The following is a 25161-nucleotide window of genomic DNA, read 5'->3' on the forward strand; positions in this document are numbered from 1 at the left end:
TTTCTGATGAGTTTTGCCGCTTCTGGCCTTCTATGCAAATTGCTTTCCACTTGTTCTTTTTCAGAGACTAAAAAATAATGCTTAATGGTGTAATTTACAACCACTGGTTGGCATTAGATGGTTTTGAAATTTACCCCCTTGCTCCTTACTGAACCGTGTTTGGTGTGTTGAGAATAGTGAGAAATTCAACCCCTGCAGCTATACCATATACAGCTTCTGTTTCCCAGATTCTTTTCTTAAACTTCATCATTAAAAACCACTTTCTTCCGATGCTTTCTTCACAGAAACAGATGCATTCAAAGTTTTAATGTTGTTTTTTCTCCTCAGTGAATTAGAAATAACTTGTTTTAGAGCATAGATATACACTTTACTGGAATGATTGGTATTTGTATCTGAAAAGAACTAATGAACCAGAGCATCAGTTATATGGACAGCAGTTTACGTCCCTCTGAGCACAGGACATGGAAGCCACGCAGAGGGGCCCGAGGGCGTGCAGCCCAGGCCACCAGCAGCAGGCCCGAGTGTTCATTGTCTGCTGTCACCTGCGCTACGGTTTCCGATCTGTCATTTTACGTCTATTACAAATGTTCAGTGTCTTCTTCCACTTGTAGAAGATACTTGGTCAGCATTTTTATAGCTGATTTGAACTCACCTACAAAGTTCAGTTTAGTTTTCCAAAGGATTTACTAATTATGGAGAAAATAAAAGAGGAGGGATAATTTTGGTTACCTTTTGCTTTCCATTCCTTCTGAAACTTACCACATTTTTTCCTTCTTAATCATTAGAAACTGGGAATAAATAAGACTGATCCGAGCACCCTGACGGAGGAGGAAATGAGCAGGTTTGCCCGTCTCGACATCGACCCATCCACCATCACCTGGCAGCGAGGTGGGTGCTGACCGCCGGGCTGGGAGGATGTCTTCCCCTGAAGCTTAGGTTCATTTCGTAAACGTTCGGTTTGATCTCTGGCCTGCGCTTCATGGTACACCGTCTCTTTCAGTTACTACCATTTTGCCATCTCTTCCCTCTCCTTGCCTCCTGTTTAGACCAACTGCTCCATCTGGCCCAATGCCATCCAAATTTCCAAGGAAAATTACTTAATTTTCTCTTCTGTCTCCCTCTTCCTTGGCTTCTTGTCTCTGCAAAAAAAAATGTAAAGCCACTATCTTCCCTTCTGTATCCTGCTGCCTTCTCTACCCACCATCCTAATCTCTCCCATTCATGCCCTTACCTCGAGCTCTAGGCAGTTCTCTTATTTGGGTTTTCAGTGCTGAGTTTTTTCCTCGAGTCTGGGATGTGCTTGCAGCTCTTCCTGTGCATCCCTCTACTGTTTCAGATGCTGCCTGGATGGACTCCCCGAGAGCTCCCCTTGCTTCCCTCTTCTCTGTGACACCCCCTCCCTTCTCCACTGCCCTCTACATCTGGTCAGTCACGACACGGGCAGGACGATGCAAGGAAGCACTAAATGCAGGGACCAGGAGCCCCGAGTGTGTCCCCCACCTGCCCCTGACTCACTGCATGACCCTAAGCCATTCACGTGCGTGCTGTCGGCCTCGGGCTCTTGGAGGAGTTGGAGATGATCAGACCTGCTCCACAGGAATGCGGCAGTAGCACTCTGTGAACCCCATAGGGCTGCAGAAATACTCGATGGCTTGTGTTCTTGAGCCTTCCTGGATTGTCCTTCTCAGACTGTGCCCCCATTTTCCCATTTCTACCCACTTTTAGAACATATTTATCAGATGCTTCTTTTTTTTTTTTTAATATTTTCTTTTTAGAGATGGGTTCTCACACTATCACCTAGACTGGAGTACAGTGGTGTGATCGTAGCTCCCTGCAGCCTTCAACTCCTGGGCTCACATGATCCTCCCACCTTAGCCCCCCAAACAGCTAGGACTATAGGTCTGCCACCATGCCTAGCTAATTTTTAAATTTTTTGCAGAGACATAGTCTCACTGTATTGCTCAGGCTGGTCTTGAACTCCTGGCCTCAAGTAATCCTCCCATCTCGGCCTCCCAAAGTGCTGGGATTATCTGCATGAGCCACCGCACCCAGCCTGATGCATAGTTTATAGCAGTTTCCTTCTAACAACTTATCTTGCTTCCATTTCCATTCCCCAGTTTAGGAGGTTTGTATTAACAGAGATTTCATCATGTCGCTTCTTTTGTCAGAAGCCTCCGGGGCTCCCTCCATCTTGGGTGATGAAGTAGCCTTTGCATATCTTGGCCTTTGGGGCCACCTCGCTCCCTTTGCTCCCCGTCTGCTTGCCAGTCAGGAGGGCCCACCTTTGTCCTTCTGCGGGCCTTTGCCGAACCCTCCCGTCCCATCTCCCTGTCTAGCCCAGTCTTGCCCGCCAGATCTAGTCCAGGTTGCACATCTTCATGAAGCTTCCCTCCTGGGAATCCACTCAGCCAGTCCACTAAGAATTTAGTGTTTTCACACACACTGTGAAGCAGAGAGACAAAGACCGGAGACCAAGTCTTGGCTCCGCCATTTATGAGTTGCATAACTTTGGACAAACTACTTCCTCCATTTCCTCATCTTTAAAATGGAATGGTAGCATCAGCCTCCCTGCTGGGACGCTCCACTGAAATGCGAGTCCTTTCCTTACTGGAAAGAAAGTACTGCCTGGGTGATCATCAGATGTCATTGTGGTAATAGTTGTATTATGTTGTTTTTCTGTGTGTCTTGGTCTCCCAAACTAAATTAAAATCTTGGAAACTTTTGAGGATACAGTTTTCATTTAAAAATAAGTAAGAACATTATAGAGATTTTGGAAATGTCTTAAAAACCTCACTATACTAATGAAATTACTATATTCATAGTTTTTTTGTGCATCTGGGTTTTGTGTGTAGCTCTAATTATAATTTAGGTGTGTAGATTTTATACCCTGCACTAGTTTCATTTATGTCATAAGCACTTTCTATTTTATTAGCTCTTTGTTATAATGGCCATTTTAAATGTCTCTAGAATATTCCTTTGTGGATGAACCACAACTTACTTAAACACGCTTCTGTTCTTGAACAAACCAACATTTTAAATAACTGCCATGAATATTTTCAGCATTTTATTGGGAAGCCTACATAGTTTTTCTAAAAAAATTTTTATAATAGCTAGGAAGGTTAATGATTAACATGCCATTATGTCCAAAATATATAGTCATCTTTTTAAAAGGCATTTGTGAATTTGTGTTACTCTTTAGAACTTTTTTGGAGGTTTACTGGTGAATGAAAAATCGTGCAGGTGGAAATGTGTGTATTTTAAACAAAGCACGTGGATATGCTAAAAGAGAATTTTTTACACCAGTTGGCATTCTTCCACTTCTGCTTTGGGGTTCCAGCCTGGGCACGTATCAGAAATAGGGCATTGGCTCAGATGTTGGTCTTAGAAAAGTTACATCATGTTTTATCCCTGGCCAGCATGAGATCGGTTCTCTCTGCAGAGGCAGAAAGGACTGAAGTGTTCTGTGGTTGCCATTTTAATGGAAGAGACAACTTTAACAGATTATTCCAGGAAAATACTTGAATTATGTTGTTGTTCAATACACTAAAGTAAAAAAAACTTTATTGCTATGGCCAAGCCACCTGGCTCAAAGGAATTTGGAATGACATTTGACAAGTAGTTTGGCCCTTATTACTATAAAGTAATATAAGAAATAGGCCTGTTCATCGAATGAATTGAGGACATTTTCTGGTAGGGTGTTGTGGCTTAGACCCAGAACTAATGCAGCTCTGGTGATGAGATTGCATCATTATATGATTTGATCACTGGAGGCGGACACTCAGTGGTCCTAGGGGAGGGTGGGGTGAAACTTTCTTCTCAGGCCATGTGGATGTTCCACCATTTAGTTCCACCCTTCCTTTCAGCCTGTGTACGAAATCTGGTGATTGTTCCTCCTATGCCTTGTACCAGAAGCTTACAGGCTTCATGTGCCTGGTAACTGGGTGGAAACCAGGTAGAAACCAGAAACCCATAGACTAGTCCAGAAACACTTAACATAAGCAGAAGAAAAAGGAGACATCAAGCCATTTTGTTGCAGAGTAGGACTTTGCACAGTTGGACAGGTCGGAGCCCCTGTCTCTTTGAGCATCTGACACCCCAGGGACTCACCAGCTCGCCTTCTCCCCCATCTCCCTCGCGTGTACATGTCCTGGCTTGGACCAGGGCCCCAGGAGCCTCAGTCATCCTCAGTGGATCAACATCAAGTTTCGGTTCCCAGCATGGCCTTGACAGCACCGCAGGGAGCCAGTGCCATGGCTTCCGTGGAAGCCACGACAGCAGACCTGCCCCTGATTCAGCACCTCATGTCACCAGGCTCTCAGCCAGTGTTGGTTAGTCCTTAGGCACACTGAGGATGTTCCTCATGACACAGCGCTGTAGTGCTGAAAGGACCGTCTAGAGCAACGAATAAACAACAGATCTGCCCCCTCCCCATCCCCGTACGCTTACTGCCACCCTCCAAGTCACACCCTAGAGGAGACTGATGTCTTCTTCTTCGTTGTACCGCTGTACAGCTAGCACAGGACTGGGCGCGAAATAGGCCCTCAATACGTATTCCAGAAGGAGTAAATATGTTTCTTATTCTACCTTTAGCTCTGTCATTTAGAGGAATTGTGTATCACTAACTTGGGGCTACTTGGTTCACATTTCCCTTGTGTGTCACTGGTGCTGCCACACATCTCTTTCCTGCGCATCCAAGTCCTGGTGGATGGCGAGACGCCCTGCTCTCCCAGGCCGTGTTAAGGCACAGGTGGGCTTTGGATGCCACTGATTGCAGTTGCTCTTGTCAAACTCTCGCTCTTGCTCTCTCTCCTTTTTTTCTTTTCTCTTTGCTAAATAAAAACTGGCTGAATTTCCATTGTTGATGTTAAAGGAATTTGATAAAAGATCATCTCCATCAGGTGCCAAGATTGTGTATATTACGTATCAGAAAGGAGATGTTTGTATTTTATATGACTTTGCACCGTATGTCTTAGGAATAAAAGTAGTAGTGATAATGTTGAGAAGCACTCCTTTCCTTTTGTAGACATTCTGCTTATATCTTTAAAAATCATGAAGAGGGTTTATATGTGTTGATCTGTGTGCATGTGTCTGAGTGTGTACGTGTGAGAAAGAGATCGAGAAAGTACGCGTATTATAGAGAAGGACCCGCGACAGCCGAGTCAGGGGGCAACACAGGCAGGGCCGGCAGGTCTGGAGGGCTTTGTGTGTAACAGAAAAGGCCAACTTTCTTCATCCTGCAGATGCCCACAGGCCCCAAATAGCTCATTTCCATCACCGTTTTCGTTAGTGCTGTAATATATACATTTGGCAAATTGGATCCAAGTTGTCAGTGTGAACAGCTTATTTGAAGCCACGTCAATTATTAGTGAGGTCTATGCCCTTCTGGCTTTGTCTCCTGGCTGTGTAAATTTGGCTTTCCCTAAACCAGATCTAGTTTTCACCGACAAAGTCTAAATCGGTGTAATCCGAACAGGCCAGTGATGAAAACAAAGGCCTGGCACCTGCAGTAATCATGGCTGACCACCCATCCCCGCCGGGCTACTTTATTGCTTTTGGGTTTTTGTAATTGTGCTGAAATTTACATCAGATAATATTTGTCTTGTTAACCATTCATAAGCATAAAATTCATGGCATTAAATACATTCATAGTGATTGTACCATCCCCACAATCTATACTCAAAGCCTTTTCATTATCCCCAGTTAAAACTCTGTATCCATCAAATAATAACTCCCCTTCCATCTCTGGCAACCACTGTTAACCCATGTTCTGCTTTCTGTCTCTATGAAGTTGCCTGTTCTAGGTACCTCATATAAGCAGAATCATATAGTATTTGCCCTTCTGTGTCTGGCATGTTTCACTATGCACATTTTCAGCGTCCATTCCTGTTGTAGTATATGTCAAGATTTCCCTCCACTTATGGCTGTGTAATATCCCACTGTGTGTACAAACCATGTTGTGTTTATTCATTCATCTGTTGGTGGACACTTTGGTTGTTTCCACCTTTTGGCTACTGTGAATAATGCTGCTATGAACATGATGTTCACTTACCTATTTGAGTCCCTGTTTTCAATTCTTTTCAATAGTACCTGGTAGTGAAATTGCTGGTTGTTCTTATTTAACATCTTGAGAAACTGAGTCAGCTTCTTCTTGTGACTTAGGTTTCAGCGTAAAATATCACCACTTCAGAAATGCTTTTCCTTGCCTCCTAGTTTAACAGGGCACCTCCACCACTACTTACTGACACACTCCATCATATCACCCTTTTTGTCTTCCTGGGGCACTTGTCGTTAGCGGATATTTTCTTGTTCATTTGATTCCTTTGCTGTGTCCACTGTCAGCTCAGAGAAAGCTGGACCTTGTCTGTTTTGCTCTTTGCTGCTTCCCTGGCATCAGAGCAATGCCAAGCACACACGGGGCAGCTGGTCCATGTTTGTTGACTGAATAGCTAATCTGTTCTCTTCTCTTTCAGTGTTGGATACAAATGACCGATTTCTACGGAAGATAACGATTGGGCAGGCCGGCACGGAGAAGGGCTATTCCCGGCAGGTAGGTAGTGCCTTCTTCCCGGGAGTGTTTCTGTTCTTACTTGTGTTGGTTTCCACTAGCCCAGGGGGTCACTCTCTGCCTCTCTCTCTCCTCATCTTCCACCTGCCGTGGCCAGCGGCTCTGCCCCCATGACAGCCCCTGTGCAGGACTGGGAGAAGATTAGGAGGCTGGAAGGCTGTGGGGTCTTCTTGTCATCCTTTTACATTTTCAGCTGTGTTACTGGGAAGAGCCACTCGGTGTGTCCCTTGAACATAAATTCTTGCACAGTTTATTGGAAACCCACACAGTTAATACCACATCTGCATAACTGAAAAATGAAAACAAATTGCTCAGATTTCATAAATCAAAAGACAAACAGTTATGCTTAATAGCATGAGTTTTGGGTTTTTTTTTTTTTTTTTTAAGGATAATGGCTCATTACCCAAATGTGGAGAATGTGGAAGAAAAAATATGACATCCACCTTCATTTTAATAGGTCCGTGATGTCAGTCAGTGGCACTTAGGGACCATAAATTCATTCCACAATTTTTCATCTGGGCACAGTGGGCTTCTAAATTATTTTTTCTTTTTAATTGGTAATAAAGTTTATATTTTATGACAGTTTTAGATTTATGATCTTTATGTTAAGTTTTTATTAGTGAGAAAAGAGTCGCTTGTACTGTAATAACCAGTCCTGATACTAAATAGACTTGTGGACCTTTTGAAATATCTTGAATTAAAAAGTGAAGGGGGGGGGGCAGCAAAAAAATAAAAAATAAATAAAAAAGAAAAGTGAATATGGGGATTAGATCAGGAAGAGAAACTGAGCCTGTGCACCTCCTCTCCTGCAAATCCTGGAACTCGCACACACAGACAGATTTCAAACAGTCAGTGTCCAAGCTAGAAAACCAGAATCCTTGCCATAAAATTTTGAGAAGTTTCTGAAAGATAGGAAGATAGAATTGGATTGATGGAGAAAAGGACAGCCCAAATTATGATGCAAGGATTTTAGGGGTTCTCTAAATTCAGAGGCAATAAATATCCTATTTTTCAGACATAGGAACGTTCAGGCATACCTCTTAGGGCTAGTGACTAGGGACAGCTCCCACAAGCTGGTGGATGGACACCTTTCTAGGACACGTGAGTCTCAGCCTGGGGGCGTTGGTGTGGTCCTGCGGTCAGTGCAGTGTTCCCCACCAGCCCACAGCGCAGTCACGGGGCTGTGTATGTGCTATGCCTCTCGTTTGGCACGTCAGTGAAAGGGGTCTTGTTCAAAGACAGCCCTTACATTCTGACCCTTTTTTGAGGAAAGGGCAGCCTTTTGTTATATGCAAAGAGGGCCTCCTAAGCAGTGTCCCCAGGAATGGATTCAGTATGGGAGCCATCTCTGGAGATGGACTGGGGTCATCAGAAATCATGTCCACAGACAGGTAAAAAGGGGCATCAGAGCCAGAAATCACCAGATGTTTAAGGAAACCCACATTAGGAAGAGTGATACCAGATTCAGTGAAGGGAAACTCACATGCCCAGGGAAAACAAAATAGTAGATCAGTGGACAGAGTCTTTAAGAGGAGTATATATAATCAGTACTCTCAGGGTTGAAAGAGCTGTCATATCCAAGGAGAGAGAATTGACTGTTTTTTTAAATAGCATGTTAAAATCTTGTAAACTAAATATTGTCACAGCAAAAATCCAGTTAATGGGCTGAATAATTGAACAGGCTTAAATGAACTAGAGGGACATCTAAATCAAGGAACTGTCTCATGTCTCAGAACATAGTCCCAAAAGGAAAGCAATAGAAAATCTGAAAGAAAAGTTTAAGAAACATAGAACACACATCAAGAAGTTCTAATAGGCAACTAGAAAGAGTCGCACAAGAAAGTGGCAGAAAATGGAGGGAAGAATGCATTCAAAAAAATGATGAAAAGGGAATTTCCCTAACGAAGTTTCATATTAAAAAAAACTCTACCAAATGCAGAGCAGAATAAATGAAAAAAACACCTTACACCCAGACACGTCATGTTGAAATTTCAGAACATGAAGCATTAAAAAAAAATTCCTAAGAGCTGCCAGAGAGAAAAGGTCCTTATTATTCACAAAGGAATGACTCAGGTTGGCATCACACTTCTCATTGACAATGCCGAATGTTCAGTGACACTGGGGAGATCGATTCAGAGTTGTGAAAGGAAATGATTTCTGAATCTAGAATCTTTAGCAGAAAGAGTAAAACAACAGCAGCAACAATAAAACATGTAGAATAGAAAATATAGAATAAGCTGGCTGGAATAAGTCAAACAGATCAGCAGTTGCCATAGATATGTACTGTCACTGACATAAAATGCAGAATCGATAAAGAAAAGAATGGATAATTTTGATTTAATAAAAAATTAAAATCTTCGGTATAAAAAAGTGACAGAAAACCACCAAGACCAGTAACAGACTTGGAGGGAATATTTGCTACACATATGACAAACAGTGAATGTGCCAAACATAAAAAGAACTTCCAGAAGTGAATACTAGAATATTTTTCTCTTGATAAGGCCTTCCCTGGCTACCTTATTTAAAAGTGCAACAGCCTGTCCCCAAACTCCCTCCCTCCTCCTTTCCCTGTTGGACTTAACATCCTTATCACACATTCCTGCTCACCTTGTCTGGTCTCAGCCTCTCCTCCTAAAGTTCACAAGGATAGGGGGTTTTGCCTTTTTAATTTACTGCTGTATTCTCCATGCTTAGAACAGAATTTTGTTACGTAGTAATAGCAGTTGTTCAATAAGTATTTGTTGAATAAATGGACAGAATAAGTAAAAGACACTTTTAAGTTCTGTTAAGATACAGAACTTAAATGCCAGCATGAAAAGATATTAACAAGTAATCATAAAACTGCGAATTAAAACCATGAAGTATTATTTACCTAGGAGCTTATCAAAACATAAATAGTTAATGCTTAAATGCCAGTATGGTTGCAAGGAAATGGGGACTTTTATGTAGAGTTAGTGGGAGTAGAAATTGGCAAAGCCTTTGGGGATGACAGTTGGTTAGTATTAAAATTTGAAATGACCCAACAATTATAACTTGGAGACTAAAAATATTTTTTTAAAAAAAGAAGAAGAAATATTTGCTTATGTGCAAAAAAAAAAAATCTATATATAAAGATATTTATCGTAGCATTTTTTTGTAATGGTGAAAATTTGGAATAATCCAAATGTCCAGAAGTATGGATGTGTACATATATGTGGTACATCCTCTGTATCTTATGGGAGTTGAAAGTACTAAAGTGTATACAGATGGAGTGGCATAAAGAGAGCTCTCATGTACACTGTGAAATGGAAAGTTTAAAAAAGAAATTTACCAATTTGAAGTAAAATATAGACAATGTAATCCTGTATAAGAAGAAGCCAGCGTACATGTTCATGTATGTATATAGGCACCTAGATGGAAATTGGAAAGGTGTACACCAAGTGTTGCCTCTGGAAAGAGGATTGGGAACGAAATGGGGTAGTGAAGAAGACCTTTCACCTTTTCTCTGCATGTTTTGTGCTGTTTAGTGGTGAGATGGAAGATTAACAATGGCCTTGATTTCAATGCCTACTATGCGCCTTCTGTTGATGGGTCTGTTGCATACATGAACACATTTAAGTTGTAAATCTGATGTCCAAATGAGAAAATTGAGGGTGTTATGTTAAGCAGCTTGCACAAGGTTATATCTCATAGTGCTTTATTCATACATATTTTTAAATAAAAAGATCCTTTTATACTTACGAGCTTTAACCGCTTTTTTTTTTAACCGTAAAATTCTAGTGAGGGCATCTTTTTATGTCAATAAATGTGGATGTGAAATCTATGTCATCATTTTTAATGGCTGCATTGTATCTCATCTTATACATATACCATGATCGATTCAACCAGTTCCCTGTTATGGACTTGTTGAGTATTTGCAATGTTGGGCTATCACAAATAAGTTGTAGTAAATATAACATGTATTTGTGTATATACTTCTCTGATAATATCCTTAGAACAAATTCCTCGTAGTTGTATAATTGTAGGGTCAAAGAAGATACAAATTTCAAATATTGATGTATACTTTCACATTACCTTTCAGAAAAGTTATATCAATTTACATCCTTGCCAACATTGCGTGTTGGCCTTTGGTTAAATTTATGCTAATCTGATAAATAATCTCATTTCCACCTTTATATGATTTTGAGATATTTTATTTGCAAAACAGAAATGAGCAGCCCTCTACTATACACATGATTCGGTCAGTAAAATGAATACAATGATATCTCAATTGACCCAGTTTATTTCATCTCTGATGCTCAATATGCAAAATTTTGAAATTGTACCGATTACAAATGAAAAATTTGAATATATATTATAAATTATACTTATTTACACAGATAATATTCCAGGAATATGTCTAGTCTCGTGTTTTATACAGAAAATCTCAGTATTTTTCAGTCATTTTCTTATATGCTCTGTTTAGAACAGAATAGTGGTATAAAGAAACCTAAATTTCATACAATGAAAAATCACTTATGTTTGGAATGAATTATATGGATTGAATATATATATATTCATATATATATATATGGATTGAATATATATAATAATTGAATATAGTTGTATTTGACTTTCAGGTAATATTTTTTCACTAAATCAATGACTAATGCAATCTCAACCAGGAAGTAGCCAGAAAGCTCCTTATTTCCTTCATTTCCTCACTTGTCGGGGACGGAAATGGATAATAAAATGTCTCACAAGATGATCCAACCAGGGCACAGCCATTCCCTCTCTGCACAAGCTTGAACTTGTCTGGCTCACGCTCCCCTCGGGAAGAGGTGAATTAAGCTGGAGTGTAATGAAGTGGTTCTGTCCAGAGAAACTTTCCTAGTGGCTGAATTACGATGAGCAGGAAGTACACACTTTGCTCGTGTCCCTTCTAGTTCCTGTTGGACTTTGTACAACCTGGAGTCAGAGCCAAGAGGGGGCATAGGAAGTCCTGGGAACTTTGTGTAAAACGTCGCTGCTCTCTGGCTTTCATTGCTGAATGCCTCAGGCTCTGATGTGGCCATACCTAACGAGTAGCAGAAAGTTGAATCTGTGCCACCATTTGACGGGGGGTACAGTGGGTGCCCTCACTGCCATGTTGAGATCTAGCTCTGGGAAACCGGCATCATCTTTCACCATCTGCTCCTCATATCCCAGCTGGACAGACAAATGCAGCCCTGTTGACAGCCCAGTGACTAAGAGCGGAGGTGGCCAGTAGGCTATTTATCACTTTGTCACTGTACTGAGTGCCTACTGGGTTTCGAGCTCTGTGCTGGGAATTCAGAAGTCAGCCACCCAGTGTGGTCCCTGCCTTTGTGGCGCTTACAACCCAGTGATGGAGACACACGCTAGACAGATAATGACATTAATAATCACTCTCCCGCCCCGGACCCCGGGCCTGTGATCGCTTCGGTGCTGAAATCCGGCTCCATGTAGGTGCAGCCATCCCCATGGTGCAGAACTGACCGCTACCTGTGCTTGGCTGGTGCAGGCGCAGTTCGACATCGCGGTGGCCAGTGAGATCATGGCAGTGCTGGCCCTGACGGACAGCCTCACAGACATGAAGGTGCGGCTGGGAAGGATGGTGGTGGCCAGTGACAAAAGCGGGCAGCCTGTGACAGCAGAAGATTTGGTGAGTATGTCCAAGCAGAAGCTCCAGCGAGCACGCCGTCCTTATTCTTTCATAACCAGAAGAAGGAAGGTTTTCTTCCTTTTATTGGTGTGTGTAATGGGGATCCAGACAATTTTTGTACACACATTTCTTTCCTCTCAAGCCAGTTTGTCTTATACCTTCCCAATGTTCTCATGGGCATTTATGATATGCTAATGTCTGGCTGCAGCCAAAACATGTGCAATTTATTTGATAAGATTTCCACCACCCTTGCCAATGCTGATCTCTGCTTCTGCCTGGGCTGGGGTGGTGCCATCCCCTGCAGTTGGTGGCCTTTTAAAAATGTGCAATCTATGCCTGCCTGAAAAAATTTGAGGGCAACTCACCTTTCGGAGGAGTAGAAATAAGTGGCTCTGCCTTCATTAACAGGAAGATAAAGTTAAAATTGGCACATTTTTGGCACCAGCCTGGCTTATTATTTAATTTTATGTTTAGATTTGGGCGTCACATTGTAAAAACAAATTTCTGCCTCAGTTGGTCTTAATCTTCTAGCTGCCTTTTGAATGGTATGTTGTTCTCTATAAGGCCTTCATGGTATACCACTGCCTTTTTAGTGCTTATTCTAATTTGGCATGCTAATCTCTTTCGCTTCTTCTTCTTTGCGGTAACAACCTTTACTATTAACTTAAACCTCACTTCCTCACTTGTGCCATAGCCATTTCATTTGCTCGTACATGTTTATAAGTGCTTAGGTATGACGTAAGCCTCCTTTTTTTTTTTTGCCTCCTGTTGGAGAATTGAACACCGGTCTTCCATGTGACAAGTCGGGATACTGTAACATTACTCTAAATCTAAGCTCACTTTCCCACATATTGGGTCACGTACAATAATGGAATTTAAAATGCACACTGACGCTTGAAAAACAATTGTGTGTCATCCTTGCGCGGGGGCTGTGCTAACCTTCTCTGTATCGGTCCAGTTTTAGCATGTGCTGTCCAAGTGAGCGCTGAAAAACAATTGTGAACGGAGAAAGGCAATGTAATATTTGATTAATTCCAAGGGCTTAGGACATATGTTGAATTTTTTTTCAAAGTTTCTTGATTATTTTTTGGCTACTTTTGAAGAAATGAATCCAACTGACTCATCTCATAGGTCCTATCAAGTAAATTACATAGATATGTTTATGTGAGCAGCTCTATGGTATATATAATATAAAGCTTAAAGAGAAAATCCAAATTCAGGTTGCTGTAAAAGTGCTGCTTTTTAAAAATCACCAAAATCTCACTATTTCTACCTAAACTAACATATTACAGTTTCTGCATAAATAAATTTATCTGCAGCCTATTAATCTTAGGTAGCAAATAAATAAATATGTGTCAGTAGTAGTTTTGAAACTTACTCCTCTGGGCCAGGAGCAGTGGCTCACACCTGTAATCCCAGCACTTTGAGAGGCTGAGGCAGGAGGATCTCTTGAGGCCAGAAGTTTAAGACCAGCCTGGGCAACACAGGGAGGCCCTGTCTCTACAAAAAAAAGAAAAAGAAAAAGAAAAAAAAATGAGCTGGGCATAGTGGTACACGCCTGTACTCCTAGCTACTTGAGAGGCTGAGGCAGGAAGATCATTTGAGCCCAAGATTGGATGCTATGATGAGCTATGATCAGGCCACCACACTACAGCCTAGACGACAGAGTGAGACTCTCTTAAAGTAAAGAGAGAGAGAAAAGGAGAAAGAAAGAGTATTTTGTACTGCAAGGTGGATTTCAGTTAGATGGGAAGAATAAGTTCAAGAGATCTATTGTGCAAGGAAGGCAGGAAGAAAATAGATTGGATGTTCTTATAAATCATAAATGATTAAATATTATGAAAATACAAATTGATCACATGAGAGAAACATTTGAGATTGTTGGGGATAGGAGTAAAGGGAGAAAGTAATGCACTTTGGGGTGGAGAAGATTCTCCACATTCTGCCACCTCACCTGTTAGACCTAAGGCCTCATGGTAAAACAGTACCATTTTCTGATACCAGGTGCAGCAAGGAATAGTACCCTTTAAAACATTTTTTCTAGAGCTATATTCACAGGCATTTGCTCATTGGAAGACTTAACATAGTCTTCCAATAACTAATTGGAAACACCAAGACACCACCCAGGGTCTTTAGCAAAACAAGAAGAGATTTAAAAAGAAAGAAACAAAGAAAACAAAGTGAATAATAGCATCTCATTTATAACCAAAAGAAAACAACCTATAGCCTTGTGGCATTCTTTGGCACACTTTTTGCTGTAATTCTCGGGCTTCATTCCTGTTCTCTCTTCTTTTCTTTTCTTTTCCAGGACTAGAGAAAGAGAACTTAGAGGGAACCCAACCCCGGGCTTCCCCGGACTGGCAGGGGGCTGCCTTATTTTATGTATAAGTGGCATCAGCTTCACTGTAGGGAGAGAGAGAGCATGAAGCCTACCAAATGCTGCAGTTTTTTGAGTGCCTCTTTATATGCAGGATAAAAGGTTTAGAAAGGGTGGGAAACCAGAATGGGTGCTTTTAGATTTTTCCCTTTGCCTCTCTGCATTCCTGCTCTGTAAATAGCCTTGTTTCAGTTCTTCATCTTATTTCTTTGGGCAAGAGTAAAGCCTCTGGTAACGAAAATATCATGTCCGTAAATTACGAGAGAACACTTTCAGGTGGATGAAAGATCGGTTTTCTGACGAGCCTCTTAAACACCATCAAGGAAGGTTTCGAGGAAGGACAAGGTCTCTACTTCCCCAGTGCCCTGCACGTCTTAGAACGGCTGACATCATGACATGAACAGAGGCAAAGCGCTGTCACCTGTGGCCAAGTGGTGCCTGCGGGGACACCCACCCAGGAAGCAGGCTGAAGAGAAATGGCCAAGGGAGGATCTTTTGTCAGGAATCTAAATGTTTTTCTCTCTCCTGTAGGGGGTGACAGGTGCTTTGACAGTTTTGATGAAAGATGCAATAAAACCAACTCTGATGCAGACCCTGGAAGTAAGTGGTTTTCTTTTAGTATCTGTCTAATATTTTAGTAGGTTGTACAGCCACATTTACATTATGTTTTCTATTTCACATTTTTTTTTACTTAATCTCTCAACCATTAAGTTTTGGATTTTTTGGTTTGTTTTATTTTTTGTCCCCAAGCAAAACACAGTAAATGCTGAGAAGTGTTTTCCGGAAACGCATGCTGTACTCCACTCTTGTAAGAATACTGTTTTTGTACATGCCTTGCCCTGCTCTTGTCTGTATTGAACTTAAATTTTTTTTTTGGTCAAATTATCTCTATTTTAATCCAGTTTTCTGGTCACTAGTCACATTTATTTGATTTAGTAATTGCCCGATTTCTTCCTCCTGGCTACTGAGACCCCAGGATTTGGGCCCAAACAGTGCCTGGATCAGGTTGAGCAAAGAGACACATGGAAAGAGAGGGGAGGAGGTTGGGGAGACAGTGTTGTCCTGGGTTACAGCAGTTGCCAGTTTCCTTCTTGGGCCTCTAACCTATTTCTCACTCTGAAAGTTGAGTTTGCATTTAATGAATGAATTAGTAGATGGGGTTACCCCCAGCAGTTCTTGTTGTTCTCCAAGAGTTTATGTCTATCTTTCATTTAATGCATAGGCTGTTTTAAGATTATTTTAAAAGATAATGGGCCTGCTTAAAAAAATAAAACAGCAATCAGTTAAAATATTTATGCATGACATGTCATGCGTGCATGGCATCGGCTACCTTGGTCCTGTGTAGTCACTCTAGATTAACGTAGCTAATCGGTGACTAGGAATCTACGTTAGAGGGCAATGTAAAAATCATTAATTAGTGGGCGGATCGTGCTTCAGTGCTCCCATTTGAAGACCCTTGATTGTCGGTCCTGTGGGAGGTCATCAGGGGCTGCATCTGCACGTTGCGACCAGTAGTCCCCCATCCCGGCTGCACTTGGGGAGATGTAAGGCTACTGATTGGTGCCAGGCTCCGCCCCCAGCCCAGTGAGCCAGAATGTCTGGGGGTCGGGCCTGGGTGCCCCAGGTGATTCTCGGTGCAGCCAGGCTGAGAACCTGTAGAAGACTTAATCAAGACAGGAAAGCAGTGAGAGGTCTTCACGTTTTCCCACAGGCTAGCCGTGTGCGGTGCTGACAGAAACGCTGTGTGCTAGAGCGCGCTGTCCAATATGATAACACTGGCCACACGTGGTTATTCCAGTCCAAATTAATTGAATTTAAATAAAAGTTAACATTCAGTTCTTCGGCTGTCTTGGCCACATTTCCATTTATGCATTTATTTATTACAATATGTTTTTACTAGCCACATTTTAAGTGCTCAGTAGCCACATGTGGCTGGTGGCTACGATATCAGGCAGTGCAGATAGAGACAATTCTAGCATTGCAGACATTTCTTTTGGACAGTGTTCTTTTGCTAGTAAGCAAACGTATAATTGAAATATTAATCTTATTTAATGTTTAAGGATATAAGTTCTTTTCTTTTTTAATGAAAGTATTGCTGAGGGTGTGGTTATCCCAGGAACTGTGATGTGTCTGTGCTGATTTAGCCACACGCTGTCACCTGTCCCCCCCCTTCGCCCCCCCTGGAGTCCAGGGCATGGTGCTTCTCAGGCAGATGGCCTTGGTGAGGGCTGCAGTGTGAAGAGGAGGGAAGTCAGCTGCTCGTCCAGGGTTGGAACCCGTGACGTTGTCTGCGTTCAACTTTTACGAATGCCTCTAGCCTACCACGGGCAGCACGTGCTAGAACTGGCGAGATTAGGAGGTTTTGGAGACTTTACGTTCTTTTTTAAAATATTTTCTTGAGAGCACTTAAAAGGTTTATCTGGATAGAGGTGGGAAGTTCTAGATGGTAAGAAAGAGATACAGACACTAAACATCCGTAATACATATCCATCAACATGTCTATCTGGGTTTTATGGTCGTCAGTTTATTATGGGGTTTATTTCCACATCCATGTGTACAAACATATCAGGGCCTTGCATTATTCTCCTGCTTGAGGACTGTGGAGGAAAAGTAAATAGAGAACTCAACATAGTGGTTTTGATAAACTATCTTTTTCATTCTCAGCGATTACTTTTCTTGCACTTCCTTTCTGCCTGCTTTTGTTCAGCTTTCTCATCTTTGAAACGTGGTCAGCTAACAGCCCACTGTGGTTCCTGGGAATTTTCCACGGTTCCTGGCCCCCCAGGCCCCACAGTGCTCCCTGCCCTCCCCATGTTGCTGCAAGGGCAGCCTGTATTTTCACAGGTGGAGCCGAGCAAGGCCGCGTGTACAGACCCCGGTGGCCCTGGCTGGGCTCTGAATAAAACCTGGACATTTTAACACATGTGGATAAATTCTTCTTGGATAGGATTAAGGTCTATTGTCAATAAAGGAAAAGGGAAAAGTGTAGAAGTGGCATTAAAAATGAACATAGAGACAGATTTTGTTTAAAGAATTAAAATCTGTAGCTTTTGATGGTTCTCTTAAATTGGTTTCTTTTGTGCTTTTTATTAATAAGAATTACTCCAACATATTACTATGAGTGAAATTTTTCTTTGCCTTTGTTATCTTAATAGTTACCAGATTTCTAACTTGGAAGGCAATTAAACAATGAGAAAGACTTAGAACTTATAAAAATCAAAGGAGCAACTTTCTTACTAAAATAAAAACAGTCTATAAACTTAGGTATTATGTAGTTGGCCTTCTGTGACATCCACAATTTATTAATTGTCTTGATTTTTATGCTTACTTTTGATTTTCTTGAAAATCGACTAATTTCTTAATTAAAAAAAAAAAATAAATACACATCTTAGCCCATCACAGTCTAATTCCATTCTTTTCAAAAATATAATGCAGAGCAAAATGAAATTAGATAAATAGTTTATTTCCTGGTCACTGAGGCAGCTAATACAATGGCTTATCAAAATTATAGAAAGAAAGGACTGTATTCTTATAGCTTTTTCTCACTGGCTCATCATTAAATGTCGGATGACACTGCTCCAGAATATATAGGGAATTTATTCCTTTGATCAAGTGAGGGTGTTTTAACCCTCTTTTAAAGATTTTGTGCATTAAATATATGGTATTAATGAAAGCAGAGTGACTTGGATGAGTCTTTAAACACCCTACACTCCTTCCCACCTTGTTTGGCACAAACCAATCTTGGTTTCTGTGCTTCCATGAGTCTTTTGGGATTTTGACTTGTTCTTCTTCTTCTCTAGGGAACACCTGTATTTGTGCATGCTGGCCCCTTTGCGAACATTGCTCATGGCAACTCTTCAGTGTTGGCTGATAAAATTGCCCTGAAACTGGTTGGTGAAGAAGGATTTGTGGGTGAGTCATTTCTTTTAAATTTAGTTGTTGCAGAATATTGAAGAAATTGAAAAAATGATGACTGGACTAAAGTGATATCCATACTGACGTGAAATACATTTTTTTAGGACCCGACCCCCCGCCCCCTTTGCTAGATGGTCTCAGTATTGGAAAAGCCCTAAGGTCTGACCTATACTAGTGAACTTATGATGTTGTGATTGAACCGTAGATTCTGATGTCGGGTACATATGGGTTTGAATATAAGCTCTGACACCTTACAGCTGAGTGACCTTGGACACATTTTAATTACTACTGGGCCTCAGTTTTCTCATGTGTAAAATTGTGATTATAGTATTATATCAAACCTTATAGAGTTATCATGAAAACTAAATGAGATTGTTTAGTCACTCAGCAAGCATTTATTGAGACTCTACCATATACAAGGCATGCTACTCAGATCTAGGGACATAGTAGTAAGTAAAACAGACCTAGCCCAGCTGGGCAGTTATGTGTACCTGTTGTCCGAGGTACTCTGGGGGCTGAGGCAGGAGGATTGCTTGAGCCCAGAGTTCAAGTCCAGCCTGGGCAACATAGCGAGACCTCATCTTTATTCAAAAAAAAATTGAAAACAAAGAAGTAGACCTAGTCCCTGCCCTCATGAAGTATACTATCTAATGGATATATAGTTTAATAGGAGAAAGTGTTCGTTAAATGTTAGCCATTATTACTCTTATTGTGTAGTACTAATAACTTGAAATGAAATCAGGTTTCTCCTTGTTTTTGTGAACTAATGGAGGTGAGATTCCAAACCAAAGGACTTCAGAATTTTAATTGATAGGACTGTACATCTTTTGCTGCTATTGAGCTCTTTGTAGAACCCTTTGGCTTTTGTTGCATGTTCCAACCAGAGAGAAGGGGCACCCGACATAGAGTCTGCTCAGTCCTTGCCAGCCCCAGCCTCACCCACAGTATTAAGGCTACAGGGCAACAAACAACAAGAAACCCAAAGCACAGGCATTCACCGAAGAGCACCTTAATTTGGCATACGAGGGATTACACTGGCAGATCTCACATGCTAACCGATAAATCCCATTAACCACATATATGCCTATAATCAGGGACTGCAGTGTCTTCTTTCACACTTACCAGCAGCCTCGAATCAAACTCAGAAATGAGTTATATTTTCTAGAAAAGAGTGTGCTGCAGAAGTGAACTAAGCCCTGCACTTTTATACTCAAACATCACAAAGTTCATTCAGCGTTATTGAGACCCTTAAGAATTCCTTATAGACAGGTAGTCAGGATCAAATGAGGATTTATATAGTTCATTCCCCAAAGGTCTGCATTCTCCAGCTCTCATGTACTTTGCTGCTTCAGTACCAAATCCACTATGAGAGCGGCTAGACGTGCTGTCTAAGTATTTGCTCAATTGATTGCTGCATAATTGTAGAGCTAATGGACAAGGAGGCTGGGTCAGGGCAGGCACTGAAAAGCTGGGTACTTAAGTGAAGTGGTGGTTCTGATATATCAGCTCTGCAAATAGAGGAGCTTCTAAAGGAAGGCACTCTATTTTATGCTGAGAGAGCTCTCTGCCTCTATAGCTATCCTTACTTTGTCAAACACATATTTATAGAATATGTGTTATCATGGCAAAATATTTTTAAAGGTATAAGCTGATGATGTATGCAAAATAAACTCGATGTTTATATGACCTTGGATAAGCCATTAGTCTCACTGGGTGTGTTCCTTATGGACATTCTCCTCTGGAAAAGGACACGTTGGACCACATGAGGAGCTGGATTTGGAAGGGAAGCCACGGATCTAGACTTAGAAGCTGTGGGATCAGAGCCCTAACTGGTAGTGTGACCTGAAGCAAGTTCCTTAATTTCTCTAGGGCTTGATTTCCTCTTTTGATTAAAGAACACCTATGTGATGGTACTTTAATGACTAGTATCAAATGAGAACGTATGTGGCACAGCATAGAGAACCACACGTGTGTCAGCAATTACACTAATTATTCCTATGATCCATTCCAGCCTCTTAGACTGGAAAGGATCGTAGGAATAATCTAGTCTAAGAGGCTGTGAGTGGGGCGATTTCCGTGACAATGAAATCTGTCTCTACTGCCCGAGGGATTAGAGGTTCTGGCTCTCAACTCCTTTCAAGTCGTATAACCTTAGGCAGGTTAACCCTTCTCTGCCTCAGTTTCCTTACCTGGAAAATAGGGCTTTTGAAAGGAACTTGCCTCATAGGTTTGAAATTAGGGTTAAATGAGATCATGCGCATTAAATCCTGGCACCCGAGACCTGGTGAGACTTGGTAACTCCACTGTTGATATATGGCTAATGAAGGTTAAATTTTCTTCCTTTAATTTAGTTTATTTTTTTTGGATTATGATTTTATTTTTTAATTGTTGTAAAATACACATAAAATTTACCATCTTAGCCATTTGTCAGTGTACAGTTCAGTATGTTCACATTGTCAGGCAGCCAACCTCTTTTAATCTTACAAAAGCCCAAATCCTGTGCCCATTAAACAGTCCCCATTCTCTCCCCCGGCAACCACCATTCTACTTTCTGTCTCTATGAATTTGACTCCTTTAAGTGCGTGTACCACATGCGAGTGGAATCACATAGCATTTGTCCTTCTATGACTGACTTCTTTCAAACAGCATCATGTCTTCAAGGTTGATCCATGTTGTAGCGTGTGTCAGAATTTCCTTCCTCTTTAAGGCTGAATAACATTGCACTGTATGCATATACCACGCTTTGTTTATCCATTCATCCATCGGTGGACATTTGAGTTGCTTCTACCTTTTGTCTATTGTGAATAATGTTGCTGTGAACATAGGTGTACAAATACCTCCCTGTATGTTACTTTTAATGTATAGAAGTCATGCTCTATTGTGTACAAATATGTGACAGGCAATGACTGATATACATAAATATGTGCAGACCGTAGGAGTCTGGCCCTATAGCATTAAACTCTCAGGAAGGTGCTGTATGGATGCTGTAGCTCCATTTGAATGTTGACGGCAAAGCCAGCGAACTGGACGGCGGGGACAGGGCACAGCCAGGAGACGACATTCTTCCTCCGTCGCCTGCTGCAGCCTGCTCCGTGGGGCTGTGCGTTCCCTGCCCTGGGTGAAGTTTATGGTAGCTCCCTCCCTCTTGCTCTCAGTTAATATCTGGTCCCTCTAAAATATATATTTTTTAATTCCTTGGGATACTTTCAGTCACAAGAATAGCCCCCTTTTAATAAAAAATGTGTGTCTAGTCTTACATAAAAATCAAAAACTTCAAATTTCATTCAGCTTTGAGCTCCTCCCCTCCCCTATCTTGAGCCTCCTCTGGCGAAGAATGGGGAGGGGATGGTGGTTTCTTCTCTGTACCCTAGTCTTGCACTTAGGCTGACCCTGGCCCCCAACCCTGGGGTTGAAGCTTTGGTGTGTGATGGTGACCTTGGAGCCTCTTAGAGCTGAAGTCCTCGCATGCTTGGCAGAAGTGCCTGGGTGGTATCACTGTTAGACAGTCCCACCACCGGTTCCACACCTGGTCTCCAGGCACCACTGACCTTTGACCTCTGGCAGGGGACATGTATTGAGCCATTCCAGCTGGTCTCTGAAGCCTTGCTCACTGGCTTGAGAAAAGAGAGAAGCAGCTCTGAACCCTTCCCACGGGGTGGTGGGAAAGAAGTTGGATTTGGCCCACCCATAACTTTCTTTGAAGAAATCCTTCCACAGGTTCTAACCTTTTGAAACCTCAAGGTGACTGTTGGGCTAAGGGATACAAAATCTATTTTCAGACAGATTCTTTGCAAATCCAGCTGGGTCAGCCAGCATCATCCTTTGGCATGTGAGCAATCGACACTGTTTTGTGGCCTGAAACAAAAGTGTGACAAAAAGAACTACATTTTAATATCCTTTTCCAGAAGTTAAATGCAGTAGACATAAGGTTTACCTGAAGTCTCGAAGAATTTATGCTAAAAAAAAACTATTGTTTGTAGGAGACTGTCTTTATCACCTCATACTAGGGAAGCACCTCTTAAGATATAAAAGCTCAAACCCGAGAGAGAGAAAAAGATTGACAATTTGGGCTACATTAAAAAGTAAACTGTGTTGGATAAAAGATACAAGGTTAAAAGACAAGTGATAGACTGGGAGAAAACATTTGCCAAGGTAATAGACAAATCACTGGCGTTCAGAATATATAGAACACCAAGGACTGCAGACTGATAGAGAAAGATAAATCATTCAGTCGAAAAACAGGCAAAGGATTTTAAAAAGTAATTCTCAGAAAAAGCAAAAAGAGATTTCAGATGACCTGTCTACAGCAGATGGTCACATTTTACAAAGAATTTCCAGGTAAGACTGAAAATGAGCAAATGATCTGGCAGTTTCAGTTCTACGTGTAGAAGGGAAGGAATTGAAAATATATGAAAGTCCTTTAAAATAATTTAGTTCACGACACACTTACTGCGCTACTGCTCTGTGTCAGGGAGCTGGGAACCAAAGACAAGTAAGACACATTCTTACTCCCCAGTAATCTGTAATGTGGGAGCCAAGAACCTCAGTGGTGAGTACAGTGCACTTGAGAAATTAAGTATTATATTGATTAACTAAGAACCTTGAGAGATGGTGGGCGTCACTCAGAATTTTCTTCATATTACTGGTGTTGCTGAGGTACCTTTAGTCTAATATTTTGTTCTTACAAAAAGCAAACACAAGGAAGGGTTATTTTGTCTACTGTGAGTAATTTGTCCAAGGTAATGGAATCAATAGTCCATTTAGACTTAAAACAGAGTGATGTTTATTTAATTAATTGCATGAATTTGTCATACTAGAGCAAAACACTTCATGAGAATTTTTGAAAAAGTGCTGTGGTCACCATGATGGCTGTTTCTCCCATTACTCAACAGTCCTCATGGGAGTCCACCTAACTTCCATTTACTGCTGTAAAGGCAAACATTTATTTGGCATCAAGCCCTAACCATGTTGTTTAAAAAAAGGAAAAAAAGAAAGGAAAAAACAATACTGAGTTCCTGTTTTTTTTTTTTTTTATCTCATATGTAAACTATGTGTAGGGATTTCAAAGTTACACTTGAACTTTGGATTTTTAAAATTTGTTTTCTGTTCTCTTAGTTGGTTTTGATTCCAGTTTTCAGATAAAGACCTGGCCTTTGCTGGGGAGTGCAGTGAACACTTGTATATATTCTTATAGCCAGGGGTCCTTCACAGAGGGTCACCAGCCACCAGGGGATCTATGGATAGACTCAGATCTACAAATCCCTCTAGTAATTAAATGCAGACGTAGACATATGGGTATATATGCTCTTAAAAAAAAACTGGAGAGGGGCTCTACAATTCTCATTAAATTCTCAAAGGGGACCATGGCTCAAGAAAGAGATGTGTGAGTGTCCATCTCAGAGCCTCATGGGTATTGTTTAACCTTCTTTACTGTATGTACTGTGACCTCTGCTTAGGTGGTGCTCGATGTTCCATCCAGGTCTCTTTCTGTAGAGAATTACACAGGTGTTTCCTGGGTACGTGAGCAGAAACACACCCGCGGCAGAAGAGAAATACGAGACCGCTACCCAATTAAGACATGCAATGATCCTGGCCTCCAACATTTCAGGATTAGGATTTAGAGATCCGAAGGAATAGCCATCACAGTTCCAAGACAAACTGAGTAGGATTGGGAAACAAAGCCAGGCTAATATTTTCATTATAAACGCCCCCATTTTCTGAGCCATTCCTGAGCGTCAGACCTGCGCTGAGGCTGTCATGTACATTCTCAGGTAATACTCACGACAGTTTCGTGGGGTCAGTGTTATTATCCTCATCCTACAGGCTATGTGGCGGGAGCTTAGCAAGATTATGACACCTGTCCACGATCGCCCAGACAGTGAGTGACAGAAGATGTAACCTAGGGCCCCTCTCGCCAAAGCCTGTGGATGGTCAGTCCGCTCTTCTCCCTCTGGGGATTTTCTCAACGCTCTCTACCTGGCTCCGCCCAGTCCCATTAAAAACAGTTTCAGATGACCCATCTACAGCAGAGGGTCACATTTGACGAAGAGTACCAATATGAGTGTATTGTGCCAATGTATCAATATGTGCTGACAGTGATGGATTGCTTTTGTTTTGTTTTGTTTTGCTTTTCTCCCTCCTACTTTTCACATTTCTTCCTCTCTAGTAGATTGCTGATTAAAGGTGACTTCATTGAGTCCCACTCTGTCTTCTTGCTGCTCCCCTCAGCCCATGTCCTTTGGGGACAGTTTTAAATCTTATGCCTTGGGCTTCAGAGGTCTCTGCTGGTGACTACACCCAGCTACTGGCTTGTTCTCTGTTTCCATTTTTATTGCTATGAAATTTTAAATATTCCTTCATTTTGGTAGAAGAAAACCAGGCCAAACTAAATATTCCTATGATTTCATCCACCCTTAAAAAAAAAAAAATCTGACGTTGAGTGGCCCTCCGGCTTCTAAGCTGTAGCTCTCTCAGGCCGCACCCTGTGTACATTATTTAAAAACACTGATCTCAGCCTGGGCTCCGCTTCTGTTATGATACTCCCGATTTTCCTCTTTAGTGACCGTATTCTTAATTCAATCAAGGATAAGAGGTGCCGGATTATTGGAGACCCTGGCCGAAGGTCATGTGCTAACTCAGGAAATCTCGGGTAGTGTTTTTTAA

The 25161-nt window shown here is 41.5% G+C and overlaps 1 protein-coding gene and 1 non-coding gene across 3 annotated transcripts in view; one reads left to right on the forward strand and one right to left on the reverse strand.

The window, feature by feature from the left end:
• MTHFD1L (methylenetetrahydrofolate dehydrogenase (NADP+ dependent) 1 like) overlaps positions 1 to 25161 on the forward strand; it is a 186677-nt gene that overhangs the window by 61088 nt on the left and 100428 nt on the right. For both annotated transcript variants that reach the window (XM_069488615.1, XM_069488614.1), the window contains exons 16-20: positions 786 to 888; positions 6471 to 6547; positions 12066 to 12206; positions 15115 to 15183; positions 18384 to 18495. In XM_069488615.1, the coding sequence (XP_069344716.1) occupies positions 786 to 888; positions 6471 to 6547; positions 12066 to 12206; positions 15115 to 15183; positions 18384 to 18495 (502 nt within the window). The remainder of the gene's footprint in view (positions 1 to 785; positions 889 to 6470; positions 6548 to 12065; positions 12207 to 15114; positions 15184 to 18383; positions 18496 to 25161) is intronic.
• Positions 13083 to 13190, reverse strand: LOC138396147 (U6 spliceosomal RNA). Its single transcript, XR_011235623.1, has one exon. It is a non-coding gene; the product is annotated as a U6 spliceosomal RNA (small nuclear RNA).

The sequence above is a fragment of the Eulemur rufifrons genome, chromosome 15, assembly GCF_041146395.1.
Source record: "Eulemur rufifrons isolate Redbay chromosome 15, OSU_ERuf_1, whole genome shotgun sequence".
NCBI classification, from domain to species: domain Eukaryota; kingdom Metazoa; phylum Chordata; class Mammalia; order Primates; family Lemuridae; genus Eulemur; species Eulemur rufifrons.